Source organism: Lycium barbarum, chromosome 12 (assembly GCF_019175385.1).
Source record: "Lycium barbarum isolate Lr01 chromosome 12, ASM1917538v2, whole genome shotgun sequence".
NCBI classification, from domain to species: Eukaryota; Viridiplantae; Streptophyta; class Magnoliopsida; order Solanales; family Solanaceae; genus Lycium; species Lycium barbarum.
The window spans coordinates 102,559,368-102,573,799 of record NC_083348.1 but is presented as its reverse complement, the minus strand read 5'-3'; the positions used below and the strand labels follow the sequence as shown (position 1 = coordinate 102,573,799).

Here is a 14,432-nt window from a genome sequence, read left to right as displayed (position 1 = left end):
GAAAGGTCAGTGGGCTAGGCCCAATCCGAGCCCAACCGGGTTAGGCCCATTACCCATGTCCTTATAAGTGCCAATTTCGGCCTTCTTCATCATTTTAACACCAGGAACAACCAGAAAATTCTGGAAAGAGAGAGATGAGCTTTGGAGAGAAAAAAAAACAATTTTGACCAAAATCCGAGCCCCGAATCCCGAAGCCCATGAAGGGAAAAGTGTTGTACGCTACGTTGTCTTCAATTTGAGCTAAAAATCAACCAAAGAGGAGAGTGATGACGTGATGGCTGCCTACTTAAGGTAATATGTAGGTTCTTTTTCATTGCTAACAAGTTTATTTAAAGTTTTAACGGATTAGAACGGGAAAAATAGCGATATAAATTCGTCAGTTGGTATTGTGAATTATGGAATGAGATTTGAAGAGAATTTTGGATGAAAATAAATGTAGTTAACTTGTAGAATGTGGAGGATGTTGCTATTGATGTTGTTAGTATTAATTTCGACTTCATTACGGAAACAAAAATTATGAAATAGCTATATGTGAATTGTTATGTTGGTTGGTGAATTTAGAAGGATGCTAGTCCATATTAGCATGGAAATTGGTTGTAGGAAATTATGTCATTTTAATGTGATTTTATGACATTATGGAAAGGAAGTTAATAAAGTGTGGATTATTGTTGTTGGATATGAATTTGTAAGTAGAAAATGTGCTGTGATGGTTTTGTTGCATATGTAGGAATGTTGGGTGGAATTGATGGAATTGTTTAAATCCTTGGGTATTGATTGGAGTGTTATTGAATTATGTTTGAATAACCTTGAGTTAGTGAATGAATATGAGAATGGTGATATTAGCTTGATATTGTGAAGTTGAAATGGAAATGAATTAATTTTGTTTAATATGTTAGTTGTGTTGTTGAGATCCTTATAAGGCAAATGAAGGTTAAATGGTTTAAGTTGGCATTGAAATGGAATGTAGAAGGTTATGTCATTTTAGAATGATTTTATGATATTATGGAAATGAAGTTGTTAAGGTGCAAATCATGATTATTGTTGATGAACTTGGAAGACGGAAACATGTTATGAATAAGTATGCTAAAGATTAGAAGCTTTGGGTGAATTATGACTTTGGTGGAAAGTTTGTATATTTTGTATACCTTATGAATATTTTTGTGGAAATGATATGAAATGCTTCTAAATTATATTGTGATGATCTAGATTAATGATGAATGTGAAACCATTGAGATTGGTTTGGAAATTGAAGTTGAAATGAAGGTTATGACATTATGTTGGAAAGATGGCAAGTTAAGTTATATTGTGTTTATAGTGATTATTGTTGTTGTTGATGTTGCTGTTGGGTTGTTGTTGATTGTTTTGGCCGAGTTGAATTCTCGGGGATGTTATATGTATAGGGGAAGTGCTGCCGAAATTTCGGTAGACAAATATAAAGTTAAGTGAATTCTTAAAGTCTTGTAATTCCTAATTGGTAACTTTGACCATTTGTAGATTCGGAGTGAAACGGGATTTGAGTTTTGGCGAACGTAAGACGCATATAAGGTATGTAAAGCTATCCCGATTCTTCTCTTGGCATGTCCTAGATGTACTAGGCTTGGATTTACGCCTCGGGGAATATTCTGTCCATCGGAATCCGCGTTTGAAATCGTCGCTTTTTCATTCAATAGAATTGAATTCCTTAAGTATGCTTTGATGAAAAATTATGAAAAAATTTCCCAAATTGCTTAGGAAGTTATGGAATGTCCTAGAACCTTTGTAGGTGACCCCATAAGCTTAAAAATACGTAATTTGAGCCCACCGCTTCATTGGTTCCGAGGTGGGCCCACTATTTCCAATTTTACCCTTTATGTGTCTATGACTTGTCTTCGAGCGTTTTCGTTAGAGATACTCTAACTACTCCTTTATCTACTAAATAAAAACTATTTTAAATATTTCATTAAGTCTTATAAATTGTTTTGAATCTTGAAAACGATCTCGGATAGATTATGCCTCCGTAACTCGTTATGACATCTAAATTTACTTACTATGTTTCCGTCCGATTTCATTGATTTGATTTGACATTCGATATGCCTCATTGAGTCTCTGGAAATATATATATATATATGGTATTTTTAGTGCATTTAGTTTCTCACTACTCCGTTCGTGGATGCCTCAATGTTTCCCCCACTGAGCCCGGGCCAGGATATGTTGTCAAGCGTGATCCTATGCATTGTTCGCCGTGCCTCGATGTGAGGGGGCAGGTATATGCGTACATGGGTTTGTGGAGTATGTTGTGCCATGTACGCTTGTTCTGATATGATTTGCTATGGCCATCTGATATGACATATTATGTTACGGGGTTATGCCCCTGTTCTGATTCTTCTGTGTTGTGGCACCAGCGTCGGGAGGGTGGCCACGTTCTGTCTGCCGAGTCCCTTGGCAGGGGCCGGATTTGATGTGACATATGTTTTTGTACACACTCTGCATGTTTTGAAAATATGTATCTGATACTTTGGGTTTTCTATTTACTTTCTGTACGTTCTGTACCAGTTATGATTTTGTTTCTGTAATTCAGGCTTTGCATATTCAGTACATATTTCGTACTGACCCCCTTTCTTCGGGGGCTGCGTTTTCATGCCGCGCAGGTACCGACGACAGGTTTGCTGAGCCGTCCGCTTAGGATCTTATTCTCCTATTTTGGAGCGCTCTCTTATCCAGAGCCCATCTTTTGGTATAGTCTGTCACTACTGTATATATATATATTCTCGTTCATGGGTATGGCGGGGCCCTGTCCCGTCATATGATTCTGTCGGTCTGTTTAGAGGTCTGTGGACATGTTTGTGGGTTAGGGTCTTTCTGTATGGATGTATGTACATGTCGTTTGGGCGATCCCATACGCCGAGGCGGCCGGTCCGCGTATGTTTATATATTACTTGGTTAGCCCTGTGTGGCTTTTGTTGGTATTTTCTGCGTGCAGGGTATATTGGATAGTCCGTAAAACAAAGGAAACTCTGTCGAAATTTTTCTGGAAATTACCTAAATTTGAAATAAAGCCTTGTCGGCTTCCGCCATATACTAGAATGAGTTGATAGAATTTGAGATAATATTTGATAGATGGGTTCGGGTGCCCAGATCGGGCACTAGTCACGGCCGACGGGGTTGGGTCGTGACAGAAGTGGTATCAGAGCGGTTTGGTTCTCGGAATGTCTACAGACCGTGTCTAGTAGAGTCTTGTTTATCGGTGTGTTGTGCACCACATCTATAAACAGGAGGCTACAGGGCATTTAGGATGCTACCCTTCCTTCTTATCTTAGATCGTGCGATAGAGCGATATTATCAGGATGATTCCTCCCTAACGAATTGTTTTGTTTTCAGCCATGCCTCCGAAGAAAGCGACAGCTGCCCAGAAGGGCAAGTCAGTAGCAGCCGGAGAGACTAGTCGGGCTCAGAAAGTCACTCGGACCCTTGCTCAAATTATGCAAGATACTGCGCCCCGGCCAACCGACTCTACTACATCATCATCATCGGAGGAGTCTGGAGCAGCAGCCGCTGCCACTATAGATCAGGGGGCGGCTTCACCAGTAGCTCCAGAGGTTCCAGTACCTGAGCCTCCAGCTCCACAGCCAGGGGCTGAGGATCGGGCTATGAGAGTTGCGGTCCAGTTGTTGACCAGACTGGTAGCAGGGCAGGTTCATAGGCACAGACTTGGGGATGGTCGTGCAGACAGACGTGACAGTTCGAGAGCTCGTGAGTTCCTGACCTGTAATCCTCCAGAGTTCTTCGGGACAAAGCCCGAGGAGGATCCTGAGGAGTTTATCAGGAAGATGCGGCGCACTTTGCATTTGATTAATGCTTCCGCGACAGAGTCAGTCACGTTGGCTTCGTACCGGTTGTATGATGTAGCGGCTAATTGGTACGAGTCATGGTAGTTATCGAGAGGTGACGGTGCTCCCCCAGCAGTTTGGGATGATTTTTCTCAGGCCTTTCTTAGCCATTTTCTGCCTCCGGAGTTACGGCGGGCCAGGGCTGACAGATTCTTATTGCTGAGACAGAGGGGCCGCAGTGTTCGAGAGTACAGTATGAAGTTCGACTCATTGGCCCGATATGCACCTGCTGTGGTAGCTACTATGGCTGACAGGATGCACAGGTATATTATGGGGCTGGACCGTTATTTTGTCGACAGTTGCTTGGTATTGGCCGCTCAGCCCGATATGGATATTGCCCGGATTCAGGCGCACGCTCAGGGCATGGAGGACCGGCACAGGGGTCATCAGCCCGATAGGAGTCAGGATCGGAGACAGCCCAAGAGGGCCAGATCATCTGGGTATTTTGAGGAATTTCGGAGTGGGCAGCCTCAGCAGCAGCAACAGTCTAGCAGGCATTCTTCCCAGCCGGCACAGAGCACACCTCCGCAGTTCTCAGGCAGGAGATTTGATAGCCCAGGGTATTTAGGAGCAGGCCAGAGCTCTGGGGTTTCAGGTTCGCGGGTAGACATGAGTTCCGGTCAGACGAGGCCACCCAGGCCTCAGTGTTCTTATTGTGGGAGATACCACCCGGGAGAGTGCTACCGTGCTACAGGTGCTTGTTATTCTTGTGGCCGCCAGGGCCATACTGTGAGAGAGTGTCCGTATAAGGGTAATTTGGGAGGTCCAGCGCAGCCTACCGGATCAGTCGCTGGGTCATCGTCTCCTTCGATAGCCATGCGCCCTGCGGGGCAGGGTACGTCGACATCAGCAAGCCGCGGCAGAGGTCGTGGCGGGGCTCCCAGTTCAAGCGGTCCTTCGAACCGCATCTATGCCTTGACTAGTCGACAGGACCCGGAGGCGCTACCAAACGCGGATACAGGTATACTAATGTCTTTTTCGAAATATAAGTGTATTAACAGATCTAGCCTCTACTATGTGATATATTTTCCCCAAAATGCTTACAAGACCCTATAAGATTAATTTAACATTCGAGGACGAATGTTCTAAAGGGGGGGAGGATGTTACATCCCGTATTTTTGAACGTCGGATTAATTGTAAGTTGAGGTGGGGCCCACACGTCAAGATTTTTTTTGGGACATGTGACAAATTATATGAATCACATATGTGAAGTTAAACACAACTCAAGAAGGACCCTTGGGCCAAATCAAAGTGGAAGTCCTCCAAACGAATATTTTTAAGAAAACGTTTTCGGGTAACCTGACTTTGGGGGGCAAAAACGATATTATAAGTTTGGAATTTGGAAAAGTACCAAGAAATAGAAGTTGTAGATAATTGAATTAGCTTTCCATCCATAGGTCGTGGGTTCCTAGGTGACGTCAGTACAAGGAGATATGGACGTTTTAAGGCAGAAAGGTCAGTGGGCTAGGCCCAATCCGAGCCCAACCGGGTTAGGCCCATTACCCATGTCCTTATAAGTGCCAATTTCGGCCTTCTTCATCATTTTAACACCAGGAACAACCAGAAAATTCTGGAAAGAGAGAGATGAGCTTTGGAGAGAAAAAAAAACAATTTTGACCAAAATCCGAGCCCCGAATCCCGAAGCCCATGAAGGGAAAAGTGTTGTACGCTACGTTGTCTTCAATTTGAGCTAAAAATCAACCAAAGAGGAGAGTGATGACGTGATGGCTGCCTACTTAAGGTAATATGTAGGTTCTTTTTCATTGCTAACAAGTTTATTTAAAGTTTTAACGGATTAGAACGGGAAAAATAGCGATATAAATTCGTCAGTTGGTATTGTGAATTATGGAATGAGATTTGAAGAGAATTTTGGATGAAAATAAATGTAGTTAACTTGTAGAATGTGGAGGATGTTGCTATTGATGTTGTTAGTATTAATTTCGACTTCATTACGGAAACAAAAATTATGAAATAGCTATATGTGAATTGTTATGTTGGTTGGTGAATTTAGAAGGATGCTAGTCCATATTAGCATGGAAATTGGTTGTAGGAAATTATGTCATTTTAATGTGATTTTATGACATTATGGAAAGGAAGTTAATAAAGTGTGGATTATTGTTGTTGGATATGAATTTGTAAGTAGAAAATGTGTTGTGATGGTTTTGTTGCATATGTAGGAATGTTGGGTGGAATTGATGGAATTGTTTAAATCCTTGGGTATTGATTGGAGTGTTATTGAATTATGTTTGAATAACCTTGAGTTAGTGAATGAATATGAGAATGGTGATATTAGCTTGATATTGTGAAGTTGAAATGGAAATGAATTAATTTTGTTTAATATGTTAGTTGTGTTGTTGAGATCCTTATAAGGCAAATGAAGGTTAAATGGTTTAAGTTGGCATTGAAATGGAATGTAGAAGGTTATGTCATTTTAGAATGATTTTATGATATTATGGAAATGAAGTTGTTAAGGTGCAAATCATGATTATTGTTGATGAACTTGGAAGACGGAAACATGTTATGAATAAGTATGCTAAAGATTAGAAGCTTTGGGTGAATTATGACTTTGGTGGAAAGTTTGTATATTTTGTATACCTTATGAATATTTTTGTGGAAATGATATGAAATGCTTCTAAATTATATTGTGATGATCTAGATTAATGATGAATGTGAAACCATTGAGATTGGTTTGGAAATTGAAGTTGAAATGAAGGTTATGACATTATGTTGGAAAGATGGCAAGTTAAGTTATATTGTGTTTATAGTGATTATTGTTGTTGTTGATGTTGCTGTTGGGTTGTTGTTGATTGTTTTGGCCGAGTTGAATTCTCGGGGATGTTATATGTATAGGGGAAGTGCTGCCGAAATTTCGGTAGACAAATATAAAGTTAAGTGAATTCTTAAAGTCTTGTAATTCCTAATTGGTAACTTTGACCATTTGTAGATTCGGAGTGAAACGGGATTTGAGTTTTGGCGAACGTAAGACGCATATAAGGTATGTAAAGCTATCCCGATTCTTCTCTTGGCATGTCCTAGATGTACTAGGCTTGGATTTACGCCTCGGGGAATATTCTGTCCATCGGAATCCGCGTTTGAAATCGTCGCTTTTTCATTCAATAGAATTGAATTCCTTAAGTATGCTTTGATGAAAAATTATGAAAAAATTTCCCAAATTGCTTAGGAAGTTATGGAATGTCCTAGAACCTTTGTAGGTGACCCCATAAGCTTAAAAATACGTAATTTGAGCCCACCGCTTCATTGGTTCCGAGGTGGGCCCACTATTTCCAATTTTACCCTTTATGTGTCTATGACTTGTCTTCGAGCGTTTTCGTTAGAGATACTCTAACTACTCCTTTATCTACTAAATAAAAACTATTTTAAATATTTCATTAAGTCTTATAAATTGTTTTGAATCTTGAAAACGATCTCGGATAGATTATGCCTCCGTAACTCGTTATGACATCTAAATTTACTTACTATGTTTCCGTCCGATTTCATTGATTTGATTTGACATTCGATATGCCTCATTGAGTCTCTGGAAATATATATATATATATGGTATTTTTAGTGCATTTAGTTTCTCACTACTCCGTTCGTGGATGCCTCAATGTTTCCCCCACTGAGCCCGGGCCAGGATATGTTGTCAAGCGTGATCCTATGCATTGTTCGCCGTGCCTCGATGTGAGGGGGCAGGTATATGCGTACATGGGTTTGTGGAGTATGTTGTGCCATGTACGCTTGTTCTGATATGATTTGCTATGGCCATCTGATATGACATATTATGTTACGGGGTTATGCCCCTGTTCTGATTCTTCTGTGTTGTGGCACCAGCGTCGGGAGGGTGGCCACGTTCTGTCTGCCGAGTCCCTTGGCAGGGGCCGGATTTGATGTGACATATGTTTTTGTACACACTCTGCATGTTTTGAAAATATGTATCTGATACTTTGGGTTTTCTATTTACTTTCTGTACGTTCTGTACCAGTTATGATTTTGTTTCTGTAATTCAGGCTTTGCATATTCAGTACATATTTCGTACTGACCCCCTTTCTTCGGGGGCTGCGTTTTCATGCCGCGCAGGTACCGACGACAGGTTTGCTGAGCCGTCCGCTTAGGATCTTATTCTCCTATTTTGGAGCGCTCTCTTATCCAGAGCCCATCTTTTGGTATAGTCTGTCACTACTGTATATATATATATTCTCGTTCATGGGTATGGCGGGGCCCTGTCCCGTCATATGATTCTGTCGGTCTGTTTAGAGGTCTGTGGACATGTTTGTGGGTTAGGGTCTTTCTGTATGGATGTATGTACATGTCGTTTGGGCGATCCCATACGCCGAGGCGGCCGGTCCGCGTATGTTTATATATTACTTGGTTAGCCCTGTGTGGCTTTTGTTGGTATTTTCTGCGTGCAGGGTATATTGGATAGTCCGTAAAACAAAGGAAACTCTGTCGAAATTTTTCTGGAAATTACCTAAATTTGAAATAAAGCCTTGTCGGCTTCCGCCATATACTAGAATGAGTTGATAGAATTTGAGATAATATTTGATAGATGGGTTCGGGTGCCCAGATCGGGCACTAGTCACGGCCGACGGGGTTGGGTCGTGACATTACCAAAATAATCACTATCCATGTCTTTGATGATAGCTTTAATTGTTTATTTAGCACAAGAATCCACGATATCCTTTTGAATTGTTGAACAAATCATCACATCGTTTTTGGAGCATGTTGTAACATTACCTTTTCCACATCCGGATGGTTGTTCCATGAAATTCCAAAAGTTCAAGAGAAAGACCTTTGTATTCGGAATCTTCACTCTCATCATGACCATGAAATGATAATCCATTTCTTAGTAGAAACCTTACCACATTAATGGAGGCATTTAAGCGAATTCGATAATCACTCGTCTTTCTCATTGAGTTTGGAAAAAGAAGCTCGAATTGATTGACGTTGATTTTTCAAATCTAGCATCCTATTGAAACATTTATTATGAGTACTATTTACTTCACCAACATGTGATTTAAGTCTCGCCGGACCATGGTTCCAACTCCTAAAACCATCGTCTGCAAATGCTCTCCCCACATTACCACGACTTTCAAATTCATTCTTGAACAAATAACAACACAAACAAAATGCAGCAGCATCTTTTATGCTATATTCCAACCAACCAGAATATAGAGGCTTATACCAATCAGGATTAAATTGACGCATCTTGTCCCCAAACTTAGTTTTAGGAAATAGTTTCAGTTCCGGTTGATAAGGCCCCATCTTAATATAATATCTCCTCACTTTATCTCGAATATTAGGACTAAACTGAAAAATGGGTCTTCTTTCTTTAGGATCACGTTCAAGAGAGCCCAACTCAAGACTACAATCAACATTTGAAGAAGGGGGTGAAATTGTCTCTCTTTGAATTTCCGGAGCTATATGTGAATTAAGGGATGGACGGCTACTAGAACTTGGTTGTCCAATGTACAACTTAGTCACGTATTTATCCATTTTGATTCCTACATATTTAAAATAACTATTCAACTTAGTCACAAATTTATCTCTTGCAAATTCATAATAAAATAGGGGAATCACACCCCTTTCACATTAAAATATAAGGGTATCACACCCTTCTAAATTTGTAATAACATAGAGGAATCACTCCCCTTTCGCCTTCAAAAATAAGGGAATCACACCCTTCGAAATTTGTAATAAAATATAGGAATCACACCCCTTTCGCATTCAAAAATAAGGGAATCACACCCTTCGAAATTTGTAATAAAATAGAGGAATCACACCCCTTTCGCATTAAAAAATAAGTGAATCACACCCTTCCACATTTATAATAAAATAGAAGAATCACACCCCTTTCGCATTCAAATGTAAGGGAATCACACCCTTCCACATTTATAATAAAATAGAGGAATCACACCCCTTTCGCATTCAAATATAAGAGAATCACACCCTTTCTTATTTATAATAAATTAGAGGAATCACACCCATTTCGCATTCAAAATTATAGAGAAGTGTTCATTACCGTCTATCGAGCTCGAAATTTAGTGCAAATACAATTTAAGAGTTCCAAAACTTTACGGCCGCAGTGCAAATTGTACTTCTCCTTCGAAACAAAATGGTGACTTCAACCTAAAAATAACAATTTGTCAAATTCCTTAAAACCCATAAACCCCAAAATTCAATAGAACCAAGAAAATAAGATTTCAAATGTCAAAACCCATAAACCCCAAAATTCAAAAACTCAAAAAAAAATCAATAAAATTCAGAAACCCAAATTCAAAAATCAATAAAAAGACCAAAAGGGTGTTAGAAATTCGAATTCAAGACTTACCGAATACCTTGTTGTTCTGAGATATTTTGTTTTGAATTAGAGAATAATATTATAATAGAGAATAAATATGGGAATGGAGAATAGATTTTGCCTTTTGAAACTTGGGACGTTAATTTTACTTACATGGATTTTGGTGGGTTCATTGCAAGCTTGCAGTTTAGCTATCAGCTATGGATTTCTACTTGCTAACTTCTAAGTTTCTTGTTCATCGTTGCAGACTTCCAGTGCATCCATGGAGTTTTTTTTTTTGTTTTTTTTGGTACAATTTGAAAGAAAGAAAAGTAAGTATTAAAAACGTTTTTTACTTGTACTAATAGCTAATAATATAAAAAGACTTGTAATAACTAATAATATAAAAAGGAAGGAGAAAAGGTGACTTTAAAAAATAATAGCAAAATTTTTAAAAGTTGCACGAGTGGGGGATTAAACCCGCGACCTTGAGAATACAAACATAAGCTCTAACCAGTGCTCCACTCAGTCTATTTGGACCATATGTTCACTTAGTTAATATTAAATATATTTTCGGAATTATACACATAATATATCGAGATTACTCGAGTGACCATGTGTTCACGTGACCCAAAAAATACACATAAATTCGCCCCTGTGGTCAAGCCCTTAATTCATTTAAAGAAAATGTTTACTAGTTGGTGAAGCCTAGGATAGTCTCTTAATCATCTTGATTCAACTAAATCAAACTTTGGTTTCAAGTGAGAATACACAAACATGATATATATCAAATAATGATCTATTCTTTAAGCTAATCACGGAAACTGCCCTCATTTTCTTTTGGCAACACATGGACGATTAAGAAGATCAAATGAAACTTACTACAATAGGAACATGGTCACGCTAATATAAAAAAAAAAATAAAAAAAATTGACAGCTGTATAAGAAACAACAATTAGCTTATTCAATCCAAAAAAGATCAGCTATACAGTCACATAGTTAAACACCACTCAATAGTTATGCCAAACATTACATCCTCGAGCATTTAACTTAATCCTCCCCCTAACCTTATTCACCATCATGGATTTTTAAATCAGTCCAGGTCAACTAAGAGCAAACAAGTAAATCATTTTTTAACATACGAGGGAGAAATGGATTAGTTATTTAACCCTGACTAGGTTTCCAACTAACATTCTTCATAGAATCAGCAACAACAGCTGAATATGATGATGATCTCATAGAAAAGGTAACTTACCATCATATATATATATATATACGACTAACGTATCTTCACACTAAATGGACAAGTTATAACATGCTAACTACTTACAAACAAACACTAACTACTTTGTAATCACAGTAACTATATAAAACTACAAACTGAAACTAAAAGGGAGAGGGATTCAAAGATTACCTTTCACCTTAATCGAATCCGACGAACGGAAATGATTTTAAAAAATTATAGGGAAAATGCACAAAAACACACTTGAACTATGATTGAATTTGCAATAACACACTCCATCTTTGCGGGGGTCCTATTATCCTCCTAGACTTATTTAAAGCGGAATTATTACCATCCTAAAATGCTATAACCAGATTTTTGGTACAAGATTGTGGTGCACGCGCTGGTGTGTATTTTATTTTTTCATTTTTCCTTTTTTAAAATTATAGTATTACCATTTCATTCACTTTCTCTCAGAGCCAACACACTTCCATCTTCTTCGTTGCCACCAATCCACCATTACTCCAACTAAAGGTGGCAATGGACAATCAATGCAAATAGGCTTGCACAACTCCTTGGAATGCAGTAGATAGCTAGCTTTTGGCAATGGAGGAGATTTTGCCAGCGAGTTTCTTTTATCTTCACAGATTTGAAGCTTTTCCGACGACTTTTGCTCTTCTTCAACGAGCTTCGGCGGCAACAGTACCAAGAGGGAGAGACAAGTCCATATACCAGAAAGATAGATGGATCAGAATATAGGAAATAGTTTGTTGGAATTTTGTAAAATGATAGAATTTTGAAGTGATGAGTACGGTGACTATGGTGGAATTTGACAAGAAACAGACTGCGGTTTCTCCATCTCCGATTGCACTGTACAACTTCTCCTCCGCCATTTTATACTGCCTAAAATTAGTTGTTCATTATTTATGTTGTGAAAAACTTCTTTAGCTCTGGTAGTAACGAATTGGGCAAATCGTCTCAAGTTTTTGCATTTCATCCTCGGCTGACTTCCGTTCACCGGTGGAAATAATGGTGGAATATTAAAGAGGAAGGAAGAGAGTGAAGTTTATTATTTCTGATTTTATGATTTTAGGAGAAGGGCATTAAAAAAGTTTCAATTATGGACACGTGGCATTATGAGGTTAGATCTCACGCGTTTCACACATAGTGTAGGCCACATCATCATTTAGGGTTGTGATAATTCCACTTTAAATAAGTTTAGGGGGCTAATAGGACCCCCGCAAAGATAAAGTGTGTTACTGTAAATTCAACCATAGTTCAAGTGTGTTTTTGTGCATTTCCCAAAATTATACTAGAGTGAGAACTTCCTCAAAATTTGAGTGTTCTCATCTCTTAGGGTTAAAAAACCCATTTTTATGGTGGAAACCATAATTTAGGTCTCAACACTATTGTTCATTGTTCTTTTGTTGAAAGGTAAAGGCTTCTATTTATAGAAAGTAAGAAACCCCCAATATTTTAGCTCCAACGATGTGGGATTGTTCACTTTCCAATTTTCCCCCTCTTTTCTTAAATTCCTTTGAAATTCAAAACAAAAAAAAATCCCCCTCCACCGTACAATACCCCCTCCTTTCAATTTATTTGAAATTCAAATCCAAATGAAAAATCTTATCTAGATAAACCTTGAATTCGTACCAAAACTAAAGGAAAAATAAAAAGTTAGATTATGTTACCGTTGAGAATGAGGGAAAAGTGCCAATAGTGCTGAAATCGTACAACAACAGCTGGGTAAGTCAAATTTTGTGATTTTTTCCCCAAAATTTGTTTGGAACAGCTGGAAATTGGTAGGAGGATCATACAGGGATCGTTTGGGTTGCTGTTGTGGTTGTACGTAAGGGTCGTTTGGTTTTTTTTTTGTTCTTCTACTTGTAGGGTCTGTTTGGTTCATCTGTCTTTGGTTTTCCCAAAATGGAAAGGGAAAGGATTGAGGGGATGATCAGTTTGGTTGGGGGGGGGGGGGGGGGGGGGATTTAAGTGAAATATCAAAACTTAAACTCCCCCTTTTAAAATGTAGTATACTCTTTACATAGTTCCAAAACCTACGTAATAACTTAAGACACTCTCGTAAAATAACATTTGTACGAAATGAAATTCGTAGTACGTAGTTTAAAAATACGAGCCCAATATTGACATAGTTCCGGACAATATTTAAATAATGTGAAAATTGTGGTCAAAATGAGCCGTAATTTATACGACGTTTTACTTAACAATTTTTCCGAGTTAGATGGAGCGAGATACGTATCTTATATTCAAATCATGTTTGTGAAAGTAAATAACTCGTAATTTTCTTGTAATCGTCAATTTTGTCAATTTCTGTAATTTTCTCGGGATTTTTGAATTGTAGAATTTTGAAAGCGTATCCTTATTCCGTCTTGGCTTAGGAATTTCGAGAATTAAAATGCGCTCATTGTGAGGTGAAAATTAGTTGTCAACAATCTCTGGGTAATCGACGAAGATTGGCCCAATAGAGAAAACAAACGAGGTCATTTACACGATTGTCCTTCAAAGGCACTGGTCTTTAATTTTTGTCCCTCAAATTGGTGGTCTTTAATTTTTACCCTTCCCTAAAATCTCTTGATTTCGGGTTTGAACCCCTTCTCTACTTCAAGCAGAATTTTGCCTTCAGGCAATTTTTTTTTTTACTTAGTTTGAATTTTACAAACCTCTGGCTTAAGGCCTAACTTTTGCCTAAATAGGGTTAATTTTGCTACAAACATCTGCCTTGAGGTTTTTTTTTTACTGAGCTGGGGTTCTGTTACACCCCGGATTTTTTGAACATTATAGTCGTATCATGAGTTAGTGGACGCAAGTTCAAAAGAAATTATCTTGAGGTTAAAAGAGATTGAGTTTATTAATATAAATGGTTATAAGAGTCCATAAATAATATTAGTAAATGGAAAAATATTTGGAGGGTGAATGAATCAAAGAAGCATGAGTTTCATCAAAAGTCAGCAAGTTGGGAATACGATAACTTGTACTTTTGGGTGAGATTAGGAGTGTTTCACATGCTAAGCAAGTAATGATAAGAAGTATTTGAATCGTATAATAG

The 14,432-nt window shown here is 38.5% G+C and overlaps 1 protein-coding gene and 2 long non-coding RNA genes across 4 annotated transcripts; 2 read left to right on the top strand and 1 right to left on the bottom strand.

Moving 5' to 3' along the window:
* The first annotated feature begins 1,355 nt into the window (after positions 1-1,355).
* On the top strand, positions 1,356-2,841 carry LOC132623725 (uncharacterized). Its single transcript, XR_009576361.1, has 2 exons — positions 1,356-1,545; positions 2,628-2,841. It is a non-coding gene; the product is annotated as an uncharacterized LOC132623725 (long non-coding RNA).
* A 1,775-nt stretch (positions 2,842-4,616) lies between these two features.
* On the top strand, positions 4,617-8,157 carry LOC132623731 (uncharacterized). Of its 2 annotated transcripts, XR_009576363.1 has the most exons (3): positions 4,617-4,827; positions 6,811-6,861; positions 7,944-8,157. It is a non-coding gene; the product is annotated as an uncharacterized LOC132623731 (long non-coding RNA). The 2 variants fall into 2 exon arrangements; XR_009576364.1 differs by lacking the exon at positions 4,617-4,827 and having other exon boundaries at positions 6,672-6,861.
* Positions 8,158-8,759: 602 nt separating this feature from the next.
* Positions 8,760-9,359, bottom strand: LOC132624745 (uncharacterized). Its single transcript, XM_060339474.1, has one exon. The coding sequence runs from the start codon at positions 9,357-9,359 to the stop codon at positions 8,760-8,762; it is 600 nt and encodes a 199-aa protein (XP_060195457.1).
* Between the last annotated feature and the right edge of the window lie 5,073 nt (positions 9,360-14,432).